Raw genomic sequence first — 23,488 nt, forward strand, 5'->3', positions numbered from 1 at the left:
GCAGATGTCTATAAGCACTCTAGTTTCATGATGAAAGGAAAACAATAGCTTGTGAATTACTGCAAAAATATTTCTGATAGGGAAAATTTCAAACTGATTCAGTCACATGCAACTATTCTTAATTTTGCTGCATTTATATGCAATACAAGTGTTTCCAACTTTTAAAATCTAACCCTAATTAGATAAATCATAACTAAATATTTTTACCCTGGTGTAGTACTTAATGTATGTCCTAAAATTAGTTTCTTCTTTAAATTGCTATAACAGAATTTGCATGAAGTTCCTTCAAGGAAAAGGGCAATTATTTTTTATCTGTATTTTTCCCTGAAATGTTCACAGAGTTTTTCAGAATGCTGATCAAAATTGAAGAAGTAAAAGAAAATAAAAAAAATTCTGAATGCTTGATGACCTTTGACATCATTCGCTATTTAGAGGCCCATGAAAAAACAGATAAAATATATGACACACAAATTACCAATTATGAAAAATTATCTGGAATAGAACGCTGCACTAATGCAGAAAGATGGATTACTTGTCATAAATCAACAAAGCTTCTGTTTGCAAGTCCAGTACCTCACTTCTTTCTTTCGTGTTGGGAAACTTAAAATTATTTCTGAAGTGCATTAACTTAAAAAAATTCAGCCCATCATACAGGTCAACACTGAAAGTGACCCAGAAATAATAAATAATCTGTCATTTTTTAACCAAGATATATTTGATATTTTATAATCAGTTCTAAAAATCAAAAGTCAGCAGGAACGAGATACATCACGGAGCAAACAGATAGTCCTGGACTTCAGAGGTATCAGGGCTGCTGGTTCTTCCAGCTGGACCTTAAAGTGGTCTCAGAGAAGTGCTGCATTGTCATTGCCAGGTAGGCAACAGACTTTAATTAGGCAATAATCACATTTTAGAGCACAGGCATCCTGTTTTAAAACACTCATCCTGCATTAGAAATTTTTCAGGGTTTTGGGTTTACTTTCTTCTCTGTATCTTGAGGTAGAGAAATTTTTTGATATTTAATAGAAAGAATGTGAGAAAGAACAGCTATTTGCAGAAAATAAAATAAATTCAAGTTTCAGAGTACCACCGTGCAGGGTCATCAGCTGTTGAGGAGTTATCTACGAAAAACTCTGCCTGGTGATGCAGCCCAGCATTTGTTACTCTCTCTGACTGGCAAATGACAGGACTGCTCAAATCAGAGATAAACCAAAATGAACTTTATTTTCATCCAGAAATCACAAACCCCCTTCTCAGCCTTTTGCCTTCCCTGCAAACAGTGAACCCATTGCTTGTGGCACAACGCTGAGAGAAAAATACCAGCAGAATGTTTCTGAAGCTTATAAAAGTAACTGCTGTATCTCTCACTCCCAGCTCAAGTGCTGACTCTCTTTTCACATACACTTTTTGCTCTGCCTATGCCAGAATCCACACTCATCTTTGGCTTACTAACTTTGGCCCAATCAAAGGGGGACACCTGATTTATAACACTGCCCAGCTCTCGACTGTCTTGCACTGAAACAGTGGGATGATTTAATTAAAATAATTTAATTCAAATCAGACATATTAGACATTGCAAGCAAAGGAGCAGAAGGGTGAGCGCAGTGATCCGGAGACAATGGCGCATACTAACCAGAGTTTCCCAGGTTCAGATCCCAGGTCAGACACACACTCCCTGCTCCCAGCTCCAGCCGAGAGTGTGCCTGGAGGTGGCTGCCGCTGCTTTGGGGAGGATGGAGGAGCTGGCTTGTGTGTCAGAGTGGGGAGGAAGGGGGGATTAGCTGCATTGTCACTCACTAATGACAGCCGCCAGATGATTAGAAACCACATTAAGTTCTTAACTTTAACTTTGCTAATCAGCGAGATCAAACTCCTACAACTGAACTGGGGTTTTTTCATATTAAAAAAAAAAGAAAAAAGTAAAAGAGAGAGTTAGCACATTTGCTGCCTAATCAGGATGTAAGGCAGTGAACAAGCACACAATTGTAAAAATGAACTTTGATGGAATACTTGACAGATTTGGATTGGCCTTAACAGCATCATTTGCAATGGCTATGAATACAGGACTGAGGTTTTAAGCAGTACTATTTCTTCCTATGAAATCCTGACATTCAAAAACCAACCACAAAATGGGAAAGTGTATTTAAGCATTTTGACATCATATTCTTGAAGAAGTTAAAACAAAACTAAAAACTAAAAAGCAAAACCAAAACTAAACCAAACCAAAAACTTGCAGAAAAAGAGCTGAGTAGCCTTTACCATGGCTATTCTGTGAACAGGCTGTTGGTCAAGGCAATTCTACATTAATTTCTGCAAAACGTGCAATTTTGCTATATTCTCCACATAAACACAAAGCTTACTCCTTAACACTGTGTTTGAAGCAGGTTCAAAATAGATGGTTAATTGTAAAGCTAAAATTAATGCATTTTCTTGAGTTTTGGTTGGGGGTTTTTTGTTTGTTTTTTGGGGATTTTTTCGGGTTTTTTGTGTTTTGGTTCTTTTCTGGGGTTTGAGGTTCTTTTGTTGTTTTGGGTTGGGTGTTTTTTGAGTTTTTTTTTTTTTTTTATTTTTGGTAGTGGTGTTTGTTGTGTGGGGTTTGGTTGGATCCTTTTCTTTTCTTTTCTTTTCTTTTCTTTTCTTTTCTTTTCTTTTCTTTTCTTTTCTTTTCTTTTCTTTTCTTTTCTTTTCTTTTCTTTTCTTTTCTTTTCTTTTCTTTTCTTTTCTTTTCTTTTCTTTTCTTTTCTTTTCTTTTCTTTTCTTTTCTCTTTTTCCTTTTCCTTTTTCTTTTCTTTTTCCTTTTCCTTTTCCTTTTCCTTTTCCTTTTCCTTTTCCTTTTCCTTTTCCTTTTCCTTTTCCTTTTCCTTTTTCTTTTTCTTTTCTTTTTCTTTTTCTTTTTCTTTTTCTTTTTCTTTTTCTTTTTCTTTTTCTTTTTCTTTTTCTTTTCTTTTTCTTTTCCCTTAACCTATGGCTTTGATACGGCTGCTTTTGGATATACAATTGTTACCCAACCATTTTACGGCTTTAACAGAACCTTACTTTCTGCCTTGTATTCTATACAATGTAGCCTCTATTTGCACCCAAGTGGTACTAAATTACAGATAAAGTTACAGCAAATTTGTTTTCTCAAAAAAGCAGTGAGGCCTGACATCCCTTGAGTAACAACAGCCTCGCTTTTAATTCAGAAGTAGCACCGGAATAATTTTCCCTCAGAAAACGCAACAATAGAGCTGTTCTTGCAGGGCTGAATGGGGCACGGCTCAGTTTGCAGGTGTGCAGGTGCTCCTGTGGAGGGGCAGAAAGTGCCTGACCTGGGTGGGCAGCCCAGGCTGTGGCAGGTAACTCCAGACTGCCCCACCAGCCATCTGATGGGGCTGATGGAGCTCTCAGCTCTGATGCAAAGAAATATGCCCCAACGAATCAGTAATTTATAGAGATGTATCTTGCTCATACTGATGAAATCAAAGGAGCTAATAAAAACCTGAAGCACCCTTGGAGCAAAGCAGAAATGTCTTAAAAGGTTAAAACTCCATAAATCACAGCCAAAGCGATTCTTGAATGTGAAAATACTACATTATAAAGTCCTACCAGCACATTGAAGTTATTTTCCAAATGTTCCAGCTAATAGACTGTGATGAAGAAATAACTTTTTTTTAATGTGTTTCACTGGAATTGTGTTAAACAAGCTTAATACTCAGGTTTAAAATCCCTGTTCTGGCTGATGTGAAGCTGCAGTGCTATGAAGAGAGTGATATAATACAGAAACAAAGCTCAAACAAGGTGTTAGTTACCTCTAATGTAAAATAAATCACTCCAATACATTTCCGTGTTTACTTGCTGCAATATTATTATACTATTTCCAAGAGATGAAAATCAACCACATTTAAGGAATAAGCATTAAGTGCTGTTAATGTGGTCTTATGCTGGTAATCACTGTCTTGGGAAAAGTATATTGCATTTATATACTAATTCTATGACGTGTTTATTAACTCAGAATCCCTCTGCTAATGGTGCTTTAAGCAAGTAATAATTAATTTGGTGGTAAATATTAAAAAAAACTGCTTTTAAATTTAACTTGTGTTAAAGGAATACATTATCTGCTGGTATTATTTCTTCTTCAAGAGAAAAGAGCAAAAAAAATACTGTACACTAAGCAAAAATTATTCAGTCTTTCTTTTTAAAAGAAAATATGCTCTAGTAAACATTATTGTTGTTTCTTATAGTATTGATTACCCATTTTCAAAGGAATTAGCTGGTTTTTATTTTAAAAACAAATTTTCCTGGAAAATGAAGCATTTGTCATTGGAAAATAAAGATTCAAATGCATGCACCTGTGTCTTCTGGTCTGAGATAAGGAAGAGATTTTTTTCTCTGCCTTGTAAATGAGCACCAGAAAGAAACAGAGCCAGAACAGCTAAACTGACACAGTGCACTTAAGAACTGAGGAGAAACGTAAGGAAATACCAAAAGTTCTAATTACATAATATCAGTTTTAACAGATAATTCTGCAGTGGTAATAACAGCTGTGAGAGTAGTGGTCAATCCCAAAGAAAAAAGACTAAATTATGTCAATTTTTTTTTTTTTTTTTGAAAATCAGTGGGTTCTCCCTAGAGTGCTTGTATCCCTGGAAAGCAGTTGCTTTCTTGTAACCTCAGAGCTACAGAAATAGTGTAGATGTTATTCATGGAAATGTACAAACTCACAGATCTGCCATACAGTTGTAAGTCTATTCAGTATCAGCTGCAGCCATTTGGTTTACAGCTATTAAATTTTTTTTCTCTTCAGTAACAGCTGGAGTCACAATGTTAGTTATTTCTACTGGTAAGTGTTAATACTTCCCCTGGAATAAATACAATCTATCATCGAACCCAAAACAAACAATACTTTTTTAATTATGTCACCTTGTATATTGCAAAGTGTTAAACAGATTCCACATATAAACACCTTTTTTTTTTTTTTTTTCTTTCAAAGAGTAAATAAGCTTAAAATAAAAATAAAAATGCACTTACATCAAACAAGTAGTTATGACATTTACAGGCTTTTTACTTCAAGGTCAACTGAAATTCTTCTTTCCTGCAGAAGTTAAATCACTTAAGCATGACACTTGGTAAAAATTTAACATTCTGTTCACACTGTTAAGTGTTCCACATATTAAAAAACTACCTAGATGACACTGTTTCTTGCTTTGACACTGAACTAAAATGATTTTTGAGGCAGTTTTTGGTCTTATTTATATTGCCACGACCAGTATAAAAGTATGTGCAAGATAGGCCATTGCAAACATTAAGACTTTACTAGTGATGTGGATAAAACTAGAAGAGCATTTTCTTCACAAAACTGCAACCACAAATGGGACCTTTAATTGACAAATTTAAGTAAACATTCTGTCTGGACAGTAATCTGCATTATCCATCTTTGTCACCAAGATCTTTAGGTGCTGCCTTGGGAGTGATGGGAGAAAAACAGACAGAAAACTAGTTCAGGAAATCATAATTTTTCAGAAAAAAATTATTTAACTAATTTTTCAGGGATGGAAAATAACCTGAGTGGAAATTTCATTAATCTTGACTGAACCTATACAATAAAAATTATGCCAATAAACTGCTGTATAACTCATACTTAATTTAGAAGTAAAAATATCCACCCTTTGTAAACTTCTTACATGTTTTTCTGCAACAGCGCACTTCAGAGATTTGTCTCCTTGACATTAAGACTGTCTGCTCAGTACACACACTTGTTATCCCAAGCAAAGGACAACTTCTAGTGCTACAGCTTTTTCACACTCTGTCAGAAGGAAACTTCCCTGCCTCTGACAAAAAACAATTGTAAAAAAAACCAGTGCTTTCGTAGGACTTTCCTACACGAATCTCAGTGGAGTTCCACTGGAAACCTCACATGCAGGTGGACTTCCAGTGCAAGAAATCAAGCTGCATCACCACCCACCAGGGATTTCCAAGAATGAGACAAGCTTTCAAACACTTTCCAGGTCCAAACAATGCATTTATGGAAGCATACAACATCTGTCTTTTGCCAAAAATGTAGGATAAAGTTATGTGTGGCAGACACTCCTTTTTTAGGAAAAAGAGGCAAAACTTCACATGTAAGTTTTGCAATAACTACTTAGGGATGTTTTTCTTTAGAGGCTTCACTTACATCGACAATAAAAGCAATTATTGTTGGTCATATAGCATATGTGGCACTAGTAGACACAAAATATGCTCTAAGGCTTTTTTATGTTAACAGCCTGGGTTTCCCATTCAGCTACCAAAGCTGAAATTGTGAATGAAATAATATAAAATTGTTAGTGAAACAATACAAGCAATAGAAATATATTTTAGGCATATTTGAAATGTTTCAAAATTGTCCAGAAGTTACAGCACATTGAAAAGAATTGGCTTTTTTTTCTTAATTCTTCGACCGAGACATGTCATCACTCATCAGCTACATACCTGCTAAAGAAACTACTACTTTACAAGGATAAGAACATGGAAGATTCCTTATGAAGGAATAGGAAGAAACCACTAGTTTAATTTCTGTCCTTTCTAAGCCTTTTGCACACTGTATTTTCAAAAACTTTGAAAGAATCGCTTCCCTGTCTGATTTACCTTACTTGGCCTTTTCTTATCAAAAAACACAACATATCTGCTTCTTTTATTACTACACTGCAACTTTTGGCAAAACCATTACATTATGTTATTTTAACTACTGAATGGCCCAATTAAATCAGTGCGTCCTACAGTTCTTTCTCTTCAAAACAAACCTTTTAATACCTATTCCTACTAAAATTAAAAGGAAGTAAAACATTTTTTGAAACATAATGTGTTACAAATGTAATGTAATGTGTTGGCTCTCATAATACTCATCACTAAAAGATGATAAAAAATGACATATCTTAAAACTCAGTCATGAGCAGTATCTAAGTCATGGAAGTTTAAATGGCCAAGAGCTCCTGCAGTAACTGTGAACCAGCACCTCAGGGAACCTGAGGATGATAGGGCACAACTACCTTAAAACACCAAAGCTACTCAGTAATTATCCAAATTCAGTATCAATGATGTCTGAATTGCTTCAAGTGCAAAGTTTTTCATTCAGTACTGTTTTATGCACTGAAGAGGAGAGTGCAAGTAAGAATTGGTGATCTCTGGGGGGCTACTGGTCCACTCTGCAACTCCTCCAGTAACACCAGGCAGTGGGGGACTGCCTTGTACATACCTTGGGTTATCCATACTGCACAGCAAGACTGCAGCTCACACCAACTGGCTGCTTAGATTTCTAGTCAAATCACTGCCAAATCACAGGAAGTCTAAGCTTGCTTGTAGAACTTTTTAGGCAATCCTAAATACAGGAGCGTAAGAAATATTTTTTGCCAACTTCCACAATTTTTCATTAACCACATTTTTGTCCCTCAGACTTTTTGGTGTATTAAGCTATAACAGCACTTAAAAAGATTTGGTAGTTAAATACTTTCAGAATACTGTCAGCTTTCTAAGGAAAATACATGGTAAAAATGGTATAGTACTGACAAAAAAGTCTAGGATTTGGGATACCAATGCTTTATCCTCTGTCTACTTCTGTTTGATAAATCATAAAATAAGAAAAGTAATCCCTTATTTCTCCACACAGCATAGGTGTTTTTTTTTTTAATGCCTTAAAATTATGAAGAAACTCAGAACAGCATCTTGTTAGGTACTAAAATATAAAAATAAAGGCCTAAGGGAGCAATTAAAATGCTTAAAGGTAGAGTTAGTGCCATTTTAGACACCCTTGGGTGGGAACCCCAGTCACCTGGATGGTGATGGCAGAAATGACTGAGAACCTAAGACAGACACATACTCTTCTGAGACAGCAGCTGGACAGCACACAGGATGCTCTGCATTACTGAAAATGGAACAGATCTGTTCTTGGGCAATACATCTCACTGCTAAACTGGTTTAGCAAGTATGCATTCATTCTGTGAAGAAAGTTAAAGGAAAGTGACATTTTACAAACAAAACAAAATACTAAAAGAGGTTTTTACATACATAAATACTCTCTAGTCTTTCTTCATATCAGATTTTCAATCTGATTCACACAATTTGTGAAACAAAAGACGTGGACTGATGATACCAGTTTTTCCACACCAATGTAATTCCTCATTTGTTATAGTTAAGAGGTGTGTTTTTAATCATAGCTGGTGCTGGTATGTTCTTTCAGTATTAATAACTAATGGATCTCTTTCACCCTATACACCAATATTCTGCTATTCTTTTCTTTCCTATTCCACCTACTAAAACCTGGCACAAAGTATAGCTAAGTGTTGTAAAAAACTCAAATTCCACTGTAATTTTGAAGAGGTCCAAATATAGAAAACTAGGAAATAGAAAAAAGAACTTAGACCAAAACTCCACCAAACCCCACAGCAGTCTGGTCCACTTCTTTTTCTAACCTGCTGGTGAGGATATAGAAGACTCCCACATGTGTGCAACATGCATCAGAAATTAATCTTGTTTCTGGCCTTGCCACTGCCATGTCACTTTACCTCTGCAAATCTCTCTTCTGAGAACAGGTAGTTTTGCCAGCAACAACAATTTTTGGAAAGGCTTTTTTTGGGGAGATAAAAAAAGCTTTTGCAACTAACTTATCCAGCACTTATTCGAATTTCAGATTCTAGACAAGAGGTGGCAAAGACAATTTTATGATCCATTTCACACAGGTTTAGCAAAAAATAACTATTTGAAGGTTGTATCCTCAATAATGGTATCCATCAATATGGATAATCAATCAATATGGTAACATCAATGATATATATTTTCAGTATATCTTACATGTTTTAATATATGTGAAAATTCTGATTCTCTTCCAATTAATTTCTTTTGTGGAAAAAAAGGAAAATATATAATAATTATAACAAATGCATTCCAACCCAATGGTATAATACCAAGTCTCTCTGGAAACATAATCTTTTTCTTTCATCTTTGAGTGAACATTGCTTCCAAAATACACAGTAGTGATTGTTTCCTTTTTTATTAGGCAAAAGCTCAGTAAATTGACAAAATTACTTTACTGTCTCATTTCCTTCTAGGAACCAGTTCTTTTAAATCTTGTTTCCTTTTCAATTACTCAATGTGACACCTCCAGAACTAAATGGCATATGTGCAAGAGCACTAACACTTAATCAAAAGCTAGGGACACTGTTATGTCATTTTCACACATGAATTCTGTAATATTAGAAGACAAAGTGAAGGTGAGTTAGACCTGACAAATGACTTGGATGCAGGAAGAGTCATTTTATCAATATTTGAGAGGTGGAGAAAGAAAGAAAAATATTTTCTCTGTGTATGCATGTACATATATAGAATGAATGAAGGGAATAAGAACAGGAATAGGAGAATGTGTTCATAAGAAGCTTTAATTTGAGGCTAATGTGTGTTCATCAGGTGAGGGCACTCTGCTTCCAAATGAGAAATGAAATAAGTTTATTTAATAAGTAATAGTTAAATGTTGGAGTAGGCAACTAAGTACCTTACTGAGACTATTTTAGGGTACCAAACACTTTGAAGACTATATATTCCCTCATATTTCATGTTTACTGTTCCTGTAAGTAAAATATGTGGTTTTCTATAATTACTCAGTTATAAAAAGTACATAAAAGGCAAGAGGATATTTTTGATAATGTGCATCTTAAGCTTTTCATTAAACTGCCAAATTTAAATTTTACCTTTTTGTGCACTCTGACATTTTTGCCTGGCATTTTCATTAATTTTGCAACATACATAGCTGAAATGTTAACTGATCAATACTTTGTCTCTCTCATGTAGCACTAGAGGAAAGCTCCCTAAGGACCACAGAGCAGTACAGAAATTAAATGTGTATCAAATGTTAATGTTAAACACAGCAGTACTTACTATATAATGACTGAAATGGTTAAAAGACTTCCAAATGGACAGATAGCACAAATTATCTACAATCACATTTCAAGATTAAAGTTTGTCCCATAAAATAATTCATTGACTCACACTGAAGTGTGTCCTTTTACAGCCCCATTGTCCAAATATTTTTCTGCTCATTATGGTGAAAAAATACTAGTACTGGGAAAAAAGAATACACACCTTTTTTCCCTCATGTTGCACCCACTGACATCTATAAGAACATAAATGTCTGGTCAAGAAGCTGACAGAAATCAGGCCAAACTTGGCAGACATGTCAGTGTCCACAGTGGATTAATCTGAAGAAAAAACATCCACTTTTGCATACTTCACTGAAGTTCTTCCTCATGAAATGGACCATATTAGATACCACATATTATAAAAAAAAAAACCTGCTAAATACTGCAAAGGTCTGTTTTAAAAGGAGAAAAATATGTGATTTTATGGCAAATGCTTTTCTACATATTCTGTTTTTTCCCACTGTATTTAAGTCTTAAGAAGCATAAAAATAAGTGCATAACACTCACTTGATCGGCCTCTAGACGTGTGACATAATAAAGCTGTTCTGGAACTGAAATATTAACTTAATATTGTTGTTATTGTTGCACTTCCTTTATTTAACATGAATTAAATACCAAAAAGCAAGAGGGACTACAGAATTTTCTAATTGCTCTAAGACAAAGTAGTATGCTAGCCAGACCAACCTATGGTTCCTGAGCTATTTATTAATATCTTTAAGTATCTGAAAAATAACAGCTATTAATACATCACACTTGTATCAGCATGAAGATTTTATATGTATATATATGTGTGTATATATATATGTGTGTATATATATATATGTATATATAATATATATATGTATATATAATATATGTAGGAATTTTTCTTCTGCTGTGAATTAGCAGAGCATAGAAAAAAGAAATGGAGTGAAAAATCTCAGTTGTTCAGTCAAAATTGCCAGTGAAGGTGATGAGCTTATGAAGTTTAATAGAAACAGGTGAAACATTGTTGAGGAAATGCATAACCTAAAACACTGAAAACTTAACTTGAAGTTTCTGATTCTCTATGAACAGCAAAGACAACACTGGTCACTGAGCTGATGTCTTTGGACAGATTTTAGAAATAATCATTCTAAAACTACTGTATAGAATTTCTGTACCTAAAATGTCCCAAAAAATGTAAAAATTTGAGACAGCTAAGCTCAGGAGTATAAATAATCAGCAAGCCCTTTCAATGAACACTTTAGCCTTGGTGACTAACAGTGTTACTCTCAAGGGAGAATGACTTTAAAAAGAACTGCAGTGAAGAGTGCACAAGGCATAGAAAGCAGGTAACTGTAATTTATTACAGTTAACATATTAATCAAGGTTTTCTGTAGGTTTCCAAGAGTAGTTCTCCTTTCCTGATCTATCTTAGTAATTATATTTTTGAAAACTGAGCTATTGTGCCAGAATTTCTTCACCTGTGCTCCTGCATACTCCCATCAGAAAGAAAAGCCACATGGTAAAAAAAGTATCCAAAATTGTAATGTCAAGGACATGGGTAGATACAACAATGAACCAGGCAACTTAGGTGAAATGACTGTAACTTTGTATAAGGATGTACCCATCTCAGAACATTTTCAAATCCAACAGGATGGAAGAAATTATTTGTTTAAAACTTTACTTCTCATATATTATTAGTCTGCCTAAAGAGCTGAAAACCTCCAGAACAGCCTGCTTCTCATCGTCTTTCTGGAAGTGACATTTCACTGTGACATTTTCTAGCCTCTAGAAGACAAGTTCAAGAGGAGATATAATTTGTATAATAGTGAAGAGAAAATGAAACATATATGTACACTTATTTTATAGACTCTATTAAATTCAAATGTAACCTTAATGCAAGTATAATTCACCATAATACAAGGAAGTGGATCACTCTTGAGATTTCAATAGCTTACGAAAGTCCAGAAACCACCTAAATCCAAAGTTTATAATTATGATAAAAGTTCACATATATTCAACTTGGCCAGCAAAAACTTTTTTTGCCTGACAGAGGAATGACTTGATCCTTGGAGAGAATAACATCAGGTCGAAAAGCACAGGATGCTTTCGGGATGCAGAACAGAATTTGTACTATCATATCACTGATGTAAACATAAAAATCTACTGCAACACCCATATAGAAAAACAAATACCATAAGAAAAATCAAGAAAATCAGATTTTTGATATATATGTCTCTCTATATAGATATGTATGAAAAATATGAATATATCTATGAAAATATAATCAGGAACGTATTTCTACTGCAATACACTGTAACTATAATAATAACATATACTGATATTGACCTCCCTACTCAAATTCTGTTTTCCATATTACTACCACCACTACTTATTATGACACTGATTTTTTTTCTATGACCAGAAATAATTACAGTTTAACAGCAACACCACTCCTTCCATGGCCACAGCAGTGTGCAATGGGGAAAAAAAATCAATTTGCCCAAAGATTAGGATATCTTCCCATTTTCCTTTCTTCCACTGCCAACAGCTGAGTGTTCTACATCCTCATTAAAATCTGACTTAGGGTGATAAATACTTATTAACTGAAGCAGAAATAGCAATACGAACATTTGAGTTTAATGTTGAAACCTGCATTTCCCTATGAAGTGTTGATAACTTCTAACCAAAATGATAGATCACATTTTTACATCAAACAGTAGCGAGCATGTTTAATCTTTGCACACCGTGTCATTACTACAGACATCAGCAAAAGTACAACCCCCTGACTCTTTGGACAGCACATGAATCTCCTGTACTCCCAGCAAAGATGGCAACCAAAGACCAACAGCCATCCTTGACAGGCACAAGGGGGCTTAACAAGAAACATGGTACAAATGGAGCCCTGCTAGAAGAAACTTTCTGCAAAACAGCCTGACTTTGTGACACACCCAACTACCCCATTCTACTGCACAGCCAGCTCCAATGCCTGGTTTGATTTCTCCAGATTTGAGGCACCTGACCTCCAGGCAACCAAGTAAAAAGTACTGTCATCAGATGATGTCTATAATTATTCACAGTAAAACCAAAACCCTTCCCTGTTCATAATTCATAGTGGAGAGGCTCCTAATCTCAGTATTTCAGCCGATTTAATAAACTTGGAAATTCCAGAAGGTATGTCCATGCATACATTTCTACACTCTAATAAAACAATAATGGTCTTGATTGCAGCTCTTAGGATTTTAAAAATAAAGTGCTATTTATCTGGGTAACACAATGCAATCTACAATTCTGCTTGGAATTTTAAAAATTTAACAGAAAAATAAAGGTTAAAATTAATGAAGATAATGTTCATGAAGAAACAGAAATTTTGTTTAAATACTAAAAACAAATTCACTTAAAACCATTCACCAAAAACTATGACCAGAGCTTGCTGCCTAAAAGGTACTATTTTGTTTGTATTTATGGTTTTAAAGTGGAGTTTGTTTTATTTTGGTGATTTTTTTTTATCTATGAACAACACCTTTGAATAAAAAATAATCAAAAATACTTTAAGAGTCATTATTCAATATGGAAGGGAACCAAACAAAATTTAATGGAAGCAATTTTGTGAGAAGCTTAAAATATATTATGCATAGTTCACTGACTGTTTGATGTGGATTGCCTGCTTGTAACTTATACAATCAATTACTTTTCTATATAAATGTACTACTATAAATTTTAAAAATACCACTCTATCTTGTTTGTGTGACATTTTAAACTTAATTACTTTTTTAAAAAACTGAATAAACATGACTTATGGTATCATCTTAATTCAAGCTTTTAAAATAAATTAAAAGAAACCACCAATCTACACAGCATTGTCTCTTAGTCTAGAACAAAAATACTGGGATGATTAAAAATAGTATAAAGAAGATCATACCAAAAAAGCAGCTAGACTTCTTGGTGGAGAATCCCAGTCAAAACAACTGCTAACATAGCAAACAGCAGTAACGAGTGCCATGATACAATGCTTCATCCGGATGAAGTTCCTTAACAGCAGCTGTTAAAAAGATGAAAGAGTGAAAATATTTCAAAACCTCAAAAAGTTTCATAAGAAGCTCATGCTAACAATACAGTCATTCTCAATTTGGGTGAAGGATGTGAAAATAGTAAGCTCTCTAGCTCACAAATTGAGCAAGTTAGTTTAAAACCTAAGAGAATTTGCTAATTGTGTCAATCACTATTTGTTGAATGTAACTCGAAATTCAACATTAAAAAGTCACTTGCAAAATTCCACAAATTATTGTGTTAATTAGATTTCAGTTTCATTAAGCCTTTCTTAACAATTGCTGGCCGTTTTTAATAAAAAGATGCTGCAGGACACTAACCTGAAATCTGCAAAACTACTGCTCTAATATAATTAAGATATCTGCACCATTTAACATTTTTAACAAATTTGCCTGCTTTGATGCATTTTGAAAGCATTGTTTTAAGTATTTACCAAAAGAATCTATATACTTTCAAATTACATGTATGTAAGACATAACAACTCTGGGTTTTGATTCAGGAAAATGTACTTAAATCCTCTGAAATGGCAACACACTTTACCACAAAAAGTGAACAAACCAGTTAACGATTTGTGTACTGAGACACATAGAAAATGGTCTCTCCTCCTGCCATCTGCAAAAGTCACAATGCCATTTTCATTTACGAAAGTGGGAAGAAGAATGAACCTTGAGTAAGGCTTTGTTGCTTCTTTGTTGGAATAGTAGTGCAAAATGCAGCTTTAGTAACTGCAATACTCAAAATTGCAAATAGAGAAATATTTTGCCTCTTGAAATTTTTTTTATGAACTAAGTCACAAACTGATATAAAATTTATCCAGCAGGTAAATTAAACCATGCTCAAGTCTACAAGCTTTCAGAAACAAAAAAACAGTTCTGAGACCTTAGACTTTTCACCGAAAACAACAAAAATCTTGTTCCCATATTCCAACCAATTCTTTCCCTACAAGATAAAACATTTGTTGAAAAACTGAGTCCAAAGTAGTTTGAGTGCAGAAAAATATGTGTGTTTAAATAAATTTTTACCAAAGCATTAAAGTTTGTAGCAAAAACATCCAGAGAAAAAAGAAAGAGTCGAGACATTTCCTATTCCTGGGATTCCAAAGAGTTTTAGTCGGCTTTCACCTTTGATTCAAACCTCACTCAAGTAACTTCTTTGAAATTTGGCTAAAAGAATGCTGACTCTTTACCCTGCAACAAATGGAGAACTTTTGGGTCAAAGTTAACAGCAAAAATTTATGCAAGACTTATTTTACATGCACCTGTGTAATAATCTGATATGTGCGAAACCTGATGGTTTCAACTGTGTTCTTATTCATGTATTTAATGGAAATTAGGCAGCAATTTATAGAGGAGACACATTAAACCCATGTATTTTGTTTCTGACTTCTCAACCTATCATATTCTTTTGTAAACATGTAATGAAAATGTTATTCTTTACTCTCAGCAGTATGATACCAGATACTTGAATGTGCACACTTGATATTAAGGATTTTAGAAGGGATTAGTGTTTCCTTACTCTTTACCTGTTTAGACAGTCTGTCTTCCTCTTCAATGTACTTCTGTTCTTTGGGCATTAAGGTTCGTATGCTGGCTTTCACCTATGCATTAAAATGCATGTCAGTATTCCAAGTTTACTTGCTCCTCACTAATAACAGAGGCTTCGATTCGCAAAATTTACCAAGTTTCAAAGTCATGGCTGCCAAGCTCAGGACACACAAGCACACACAGAGACAAGAGTTGCTGCTCTGTACATTAGCAGCAATAGCAGCAGCAGCAGCAACAAAAAGAGTGGGTGTGCCAAGCAGAGGCAGAGGAGTATTCTGTAGTATACATCAAGGCTTAGAGAAAATGAGGAATGACAGAAATTCTCTACAAATCAGGAACAAAAGCTTTCATGAAACTGAACTCTTTAGCAGTACAAAAAAACCCAAAGTTAAGACTTACAGCATTAAAAATCACATCTATTTCAAGATAGATGACCCCCTTTGTTGGCCCTGTCAGCTGCTTGTTTTTCAAGACGTAGGCTTTCTGTTCACCATTTTGAATCTGCAGGAAAAGGACATGACAGCCGTCTGTCTTGCGGTCTCCGCTGAATACACCCCCCCGGTGACCCCTGACCCCCAGCTGCTGAAACTGACAGAGAACCCAAAACAACTGTGGCAAGTCTGACAAGTACCTGTTCATTACCAGGACCGAGTCTGTCAGGAAAAATTAACTATCATGGGATTCAACATGGCCGTGAATAGAGTATGTTAAAATTTTAGTGTTCTTATTACAGACCTTGGTTGAGAAATGACAGACTCAGAGCTGCAAATTTTTATTTATTTTTTTTTCCTCTTTCCCCCCTTCAGCAGGAAAAATTCAGAGCAGTATGTCAGGTGAATGAAGCTTACAGACAGCAATGGTATAGCAACTTTGCCTAGAAAGTCAGCACTTCGATCGCGGTCTTCGTCGTAAACTGTCACTTCAAGCACTGAGTGGATGTCCTTTATATTGCTACAAAGAGAGAAGTGCACACAGAAGAAAGAAGTCACTTACACCAGCAGGTACTGAGGACAAAACTGTAAAAGGTTAGCACAGTCTATTTTTCCAAGCCATGGAGGAGAACTGAGCTTAAGCAAATGAGACGTCTCTGCATATAACCAAAATGCTTTCTAAGGGCTGTGATGATTACTCTCTCTCTCTGCAAGGCTTTTTATAACCAAAATACTTTCTAGGGGCTGCAGCTACCAGTCTTTCTCTCTCTGCAAGGCTCTTCCAGCAGGTGTTTTCTGAAGGATGTTGCTTTAAATCTCCTACCTGGGGTTTGCACTGCATGACTTGCAAGGAGCAGCACTGGGGGATTTACAACCTCTAGCAGAAGGACAGAGAGCTTTTAAAAGCTACTCTTAAACACTTGTGGCAATTCTTACTGCAAATACAGTGAAACTTGTAGGTTTCTAAATGGAAATAATTACAAGCTACAAGAGAATATCCTTACACTAAGAACAAGGATTTCTTTGTTTCTGAAATCCTCATTTAATTACAAATATACAACAAATTACAGCAAATAAAGAACAAACAATATGGAACAATGCACCTCTCGGGTACAATTGAAGAAAAAAGAATGCAAGCTATTAAAAACTCCATTGCCATGCACAGGAAACATCACTGTACATTATAAACTTTTTGGTGAAGAACAATATTCCTTATTTAAATAAAAAAAATATTTGAGAGAACTCATGTTTGATTAAATGGCTGATCCAGGAAATACAAATTCAAGCAAAGCAGTTCAACTTCAGTAAAATACATTCCTCCAGGTGAGGGATTGCTAGCCCAAAAATTAATTAAGAAATCTGAGGATAAATGTACATAGAAGGAAAGTTTTGAAAGCCTTTAGAGGTTTTTCTATTCAACTTCTGATTAGTCCTTTGTCCTCTACAAATTTAGGCAATTCCTTGTGCAGTAGAGGGTGATTAGTTATTGGCTTCATTGGTAAATAATTAAAACTATATTAATAAACAATTCAGCATGGTTTTGCAGATATAGAAATGAGAACTACTATAATAAGCTGTTGAAAAGTACAACTACTGTGAGATTTTTTTTCTTTTGTTCTGAATTCATTTCTGAGAGCTCACTGCAGGTCAAGAAAACCTGTGGATGCTAAATATATGATATATGAATGACAAATCTAGAGGGGAAAACAAAAACTAAATCATGCTGAGTTTTGAGATTAAGGGCATTTTCATGTACGATAAAGTGAAGTAAGTGTACACAAAACGAAAGCCTCTACTGTTTTTGCACAGGATTGTTATTGATTTCAGCAGCAGTGAGACCTGCAATGATCAGTTTTTTCTACTCATTGGTGTCACATTACAGTCAGATGGAGAGAAGGGAGGGAAAAAAAGCAATCGAGCAAGGCAAACAACAAGGACATTTTGTCTGTGGAAGATCTTTTTCCTATTTTGTCAAAGCCTTTAACTGTTTTCAAAATAACACAAGGATAAAAGAACCAATCACATCATTTCCCAATAAATTGTTTTAGACTGCATTTTACCCAACAGCTGGATTGTCCTAGAATGATACTAGATGGTATTGTGAGAAGTGCAGCTGCTAAATGGAAACAAGAAGTGGAAAGTATTTCAGCACAATTCAGAGAAATATAAATGCATCTAGAATTTCTAACTTTATGTAGTTATCTAATGTTTTTTACTGTTAATAACCACATTTGAATGAAGATCATATTCACGGTATCTTTCTTTCCCCCAGTCAAAACTTCAGGGGTAAATCCATCCCCCGGGATCTGGGCCTTGAGACCCCTGCTGAACCTAAGAGAAATCTGCTGTGCACAGTATTACTCATACCTGGCTTCCAAGAAACAGACCTGGCATTTTTACATTTAAAATGATAACACTTCTCCAATTTTTTTCATGTTTTTAATCCTCAAAACATATTTGGATGTTTAGTTAATAAATATCAGTATGTCATCACTATTCTTCTTTAGAACTAGTATTTCTGCTCTCTCTCCAACATCCTCACCTCCAAAAAAACTACCCAAAACCCATTGCCCATCCATTCCCCCCACCTAAATCCAAACACCTACAATGTGAAGATTTTGTTCCATTCTGGATTGAGGTTCCTGTAGACAGTATGTGTCAGCAGTCTGTCATTGTTCAATTCAACTACACAAAATGGGTCACTTTTACCTGTAGGAGAAAATTAGGAACAAATTTTACAAACTAGGAAAACACATGATGAGCAATAAAAATAAAAATGTAAATAAAAACAAGTTTGTGGGGGTTGTTTCTCATTTTCTGAGCTTCACTGTAATGGCACTATATTTGAGATATTCATAACACACTACTCATGTCCATAATCTATTAACATTCTCAGCTAAAAGAACAATTCTTTTGCCTTTAAAAAAAGGGGGGGAGGGGGAAAAAAACCACCATATAGACTTTTCTGATGAAACACAGCATGTTCTTAAAAGTTGCCAAGCACCCTTTTGAGACAGCGAAGAGAACTTTACTTCAATGGTACCAATTCTCCATTGACTTTAAAGATAACATAATGAGAGTATTTTTATAAGAAGGAAATGTATTATCCTGTATTATTTGTAACAACACAGCACCTATGAAAATTATCCAAAGACTATTTTGCTGTATTATGTTTCATGCTGTACAAATCCTCTCCCCAAAATCAAAAAGACAGCCTCATATAAAAGCCTAACACAAGTGGGCAAGTACAATTATAGAATGAGATGGTATGGGCTGGAATGACAGGCTGTAGTCTCAGCACAGCAGAAAGGCAAACATGGTTGATATTTTATTATACTTTAAAGCACAAAAAAGTAGTTTTGGATATATTTACAAAGAGGTCCCTCAGCATGAAAGTCACCAAAGAAGAAAGTATGAAGTTGCTGCTTTGAAAATGCATTATGTAGATAATTGAAGCAGGATAATGGAAATGGATATGGAGGTCCTTTTTTCCTTTAAAGAAAAATAATGGGCAAAGCAAGTGTGTGTCTGTGTGTGTGTGTCCTTAAATATGAAATAGGCATCTTACAGCAAAAGACAGCAGGCAAGCAGTACTTAGATTCTAAGGAAAGTATAAGAAAAATGGTTACAACTGCAAGTTTAGGGGTAGAACATGAAATTGACACTAAGCCTTTTAAGGTTTGGTTTTGGAAAGGTGTTGTGGTTTTAGCCCACCAGGAAGTTAATCCGCTCCCCTCTTCCCCATCCCCTTCTTCAGGTGAGAGAAACTAAAGGCAGAAATTATGGGTTGAGGTAACAACTTACTGGAAAAGGCAATGAGATAAGAAAGGGAACAGTAACAGTGTATAAGAGAGGGTTAATACATGCAAAATTCTCACTGAGTCTGACACACCACCTCCACAGATGGTGCCACACCACCACTCCCTCCACCACATTTTTTTCCCACAAGCCTGAGACAATGAAAGATAATGGCACACAAACTTTTTCTCCCCAAGACCAAGACAATGAAAAAACCACAATGTTAGACAAATCTTCCAGTCAGGACCAGCACCAATCCACCACCTGATTCTCCACACATTCCCTCAGAAAGTGAGAAAACAGCTGCTGAACCTCTGCAGTGCCCCTGTTTTCCTCTACCAGAAGCCAAGACCTCTTTATCTTGGAAGTGAGACTCCCTGACTTCCACACACCAGTAGAATGATTTGAGTGTATAGAGTAACAGCCTAGACAGGCCCACACGGATCCAGGCTCTGGCCTCGCACATCCTTGGCCTAAACTAGGACAAAAGGATAAGAAGAAAAGCAGACACCTGAATCTGATGTTTAAGAACAGCTTGGCTGTCTGAAAAAGTAGTGCTCCAAAGTGGGAGAAAGCAAAAGGTGATGGGATTGGTATCTTCAGCATTTCAGGGCAATCCTGACATTTCCTGTAAGGCTAAGGAGGTGTAGTGAGACAGACCTGAAGACCAGCTATGATGGAAAGAACACTAACGAAAACATGAGGGGCATGGTGGGAAGACCTCTTTTGATAAAGAGGCATTGTGGACTAAAATATTTAACTCATATTTCAAATTACGTCAGTAATGACAACTGCTATTAATGCTGTACAAAACAGAGACATGCTATCCTGCCTTTATATTTTTATTTTCTCCAGTAAGTGAAGGGAGTAACCTTTGCCTTTGGCAGAGTACAAGTGTACACATTATTTTCATGTAAGTAGAAAGCTGAACAACAAATTGCTTCTCCCTGGACCCATGGGAACTTTGTCTGATGTAAATGAACAATTGAGTTGCATAGTGCTCATGGCTTGCTCTTCTCTCCAGACTTTCTTTGGCAGTAAACTGTCGAAAATATATTAAATTTTGGATGACCTTCCACAATTATATCTAGCATACTAGGCAATTGTGTTTCTCAATGTTTTCAATAACTCTGTATTATTTTTTCATGCATTATTAGAAACCATAAACTGAGCAGCTACAGTAGCTACATTAGTGGGGCTACATTAATGATATTAGGGAATATAATTTTTTTCATACCTTATACAAATGACAATGAAATCAATACTTGGACAAAGCTGTCCAGGGACCACATCTCCCAAACTGCAGTATTGATTTTGACTACATCAAGAGTTGATGTGCATATTATTAACTTTAATGATAAAGAATAATTGTTTTAAACACATCGTGAATTACAGTTAATTGATGTTTACCTTCTCTAGAAAATCATATGCTGCTGAATGTTTCCTAATTTCTTGAAAAATTATTCAATCCATTAGTCAGTAGAAATGGATGCACCACACATCTCAAGGTTCTTCTGTTTCACAAAGCTAGAAGGTGATGGGAAATCTAAAACATTTATATTATTCTTTAGCTTTCAGTATTTGAGAAAGAAACACCCAGAAGATAGTTCAAATACCAAGGCAAAACTGACACAGCAGGTGAACTATGGTATCTCATTTTATAACGTATTATTAATCATATTTGCATATGGTGGTACAATGAGAGCTGAGCTTATTAAAGATACACAGACAAAATAAATTACATTGCATCATATACAAGCCATCTTCTATAAACAAAGAGAGGGTATTTACTACATTTATTTATTTTCTGTGCCTCTTGGCACGCACTTTTTCAATGACTCTTCTTACAGATTTACATGACTATCAGTCAATAATATGTAACATTAATGACAGAGCTCCTCGATCAAACCAAAGACAAACGGTTTTCAGAAATTAAAAAATCCCTCACTTACAGTCAACATTTCACACTTCCTTCCTCCTATCATTTGAAAATACTACAAGAACAAATCTGAATGAGGCAATATCATGACATTTTTCAAGGGAAGGCTCAAATATCATGGCTGACAAAGAGAAGTTTCCCAGCTTTGAACATCTCTGCTAAGGAATCTTGGTTTTATCATATTCACTTGGCTACAAAGTTCCCAAAAGCATCTTCATGCATTGCCTATGGGCACTTTTTTCAAATGCTTAAATACTCATAACTAAGCTGGGCCTCTGAAAGACACCACTCATTGCTGACATGCTTAACATAAGGTATGTGCAAACATAATTAGGATACTAACCCAAGTAAAGTGAACATGATCCAGAAATGGAAAGACAGAACAATGCATAAAGGCTTGGTGAAACTCATATCTGTCATCTTTCAAGCTTTTATTATTAGAAAGAGTAACTGTAATCTTAATGCTCACCGACAGCCTGCTGCATTTCAAGAGAGTTTAAAAACATGGGATCATTCCCAACGAAAGCCTTAAGAGAGCACTAGAATAGTAAAAAATGTCCTTAGGTCTCCTTGGCTTCAAGGAGAACCCAAAAGATCCAAGAACACTGTATTATTCAAAACAAGTACCTTAAGCACAATACCCTCTAACAAAGGCAGCCTCAGACAACTTCTGTCAGTTAATGTGACTAGCTATTTCAAACAAGAGATATAGAAATAGTTTTCCTCATTTTCTTAGAGAAAAATCACACCTGCTCAGAATAGTATGTGCTCTCCCTTTAGCCTTTCTGATTAGTCTTGTGCGGCCTATGCTCAGTTATATCATTCCATATTATATTGTCATGACAAGGCCTTTCACTAAAAACTAAACCACAACTATTGTGTATAACTGTATAAAACCTGTCATACACCAAGAAATTCTATCACACTCTCTGTGTCTGAGGATCTTCCAACTAGCAATCTGTGCTCTGTGCTTTCTGTAGGCCTCCAGCTACTGTTCCAGTTACTTTAGAGACATTTAGCTATTGATCAGACAGACATCCATAACAAACTCCTCAATAGAATCCTAAGCATGTGGTCAGTGCTGTACAAGAATAAGATGACCACCACCTGTTAGGGCACATATTAAAAGCATGCTCCCAGCAGCACCAACACCAACACTGAAAATTCTGAGTATCCCATGACCACAGTAGGGCTAACCGCTATCACACCTTATCACTGATAGCAGAAATTAATGATAAAATCAGGTAGAGAAAAAACAAAGGATACCTTCAAACTCACTGAAATCAAACCTGCAGAAAACCTCAACACAAAGTTAAACAAATATCATTTATGCACTCCTTTGCTGTAATGTCTCATGCTTTTTGGTCGCTACTTGTACAGTCCTAAGGGCTCCTGAAATTATAGAAGCAAATTGCTAATTCACACAATATGCATAATTGGAAGGAAAAGCAACTTCTCTCTTGACAGATCTCCCTCACCCATTTTCCCCCTTTAACCATCACAGAAATAGACTATCTGAGAATGAACTCTAGGAGTTCTACTTCTTAATGTATGCCACGACTGAAAAAAGACCTACTTATCTTTTGAATTCTATCTTTACTTTTACCTTTGAAGCTTTTGAATTTTAGGCCACATGTTGCATCTAGTTTGACAGATATCCTTGTTCGTGCTATGCCATGTCTTTAGACAGTGCGAGACCAGAGCACAAACTTAGATTACCTCTCTTAGATCTAAGAACAGTATTTTACTTCAGTCAGCACTGTGTCCCTCACATTGCACATCATGTCAATTTAAATTAGTCCTTTACTTGTCACCTTATTTCTCAGCATTACTGTATGT

The 23,488-nt window shown here is 35.4% G+C and overlaps 1 protein-coding gene across 2 annotated transcripts in view; it reads right to left on the reverse strand.

The window, feature by feature from the left end:
• MCTP1 (multiple C2 and transmembrane domain containing 1) overlaps positions 1–23,488 on the reverse strand; it is a 211,652-nt gene that overhangs the window by 80,111 nt on the left and 108,053 nt on the right. For both annotated transcript variants that reach the window (XM_056514365.1, XM_056514366.1), the window contains 5 exons: positions 18,519–18,621; positions 16,330–16,432; positions 15,881–15,982; positions 15,460–15,534; positions 13,810–13,929 (listed from right to left, as the gene is read on the reverse strand). In XM_056514365.1, coding sequence (XP_056370340.1) covers positions 13,810–13,929; positions 15,460–15,534; positions 15,881–15,982; positions 16,330–16,432; positions 18,519–18,621 — 503 coding nt within the window. The remainder of the gene's footprint in view (positions 1–13,809; positions 13,930–15,459; positions 15,535–15,880; positions 15,983–16,329; positions 16,433–18,518; positions 18,622–23,488) is intronic.

The sequence above is a fragment of the Oenanthe melanoleuca genome, chromosome Z (genome assembly GCF_029582105.1).
Source record: "Oenanthe melanoleuca isolate GR-GAL-2019-014 chromosome Z, OMel1.0, whole genome shotgun sequence".
In the NCBI taxonomy this organism is placed as follows: domain Eukaryota; kingdom Metazoa; phylum Chordata; class Aves; order Passeriformes; family Muscicapidae; genus Oenanthe; species Oenanthe melanoleuca.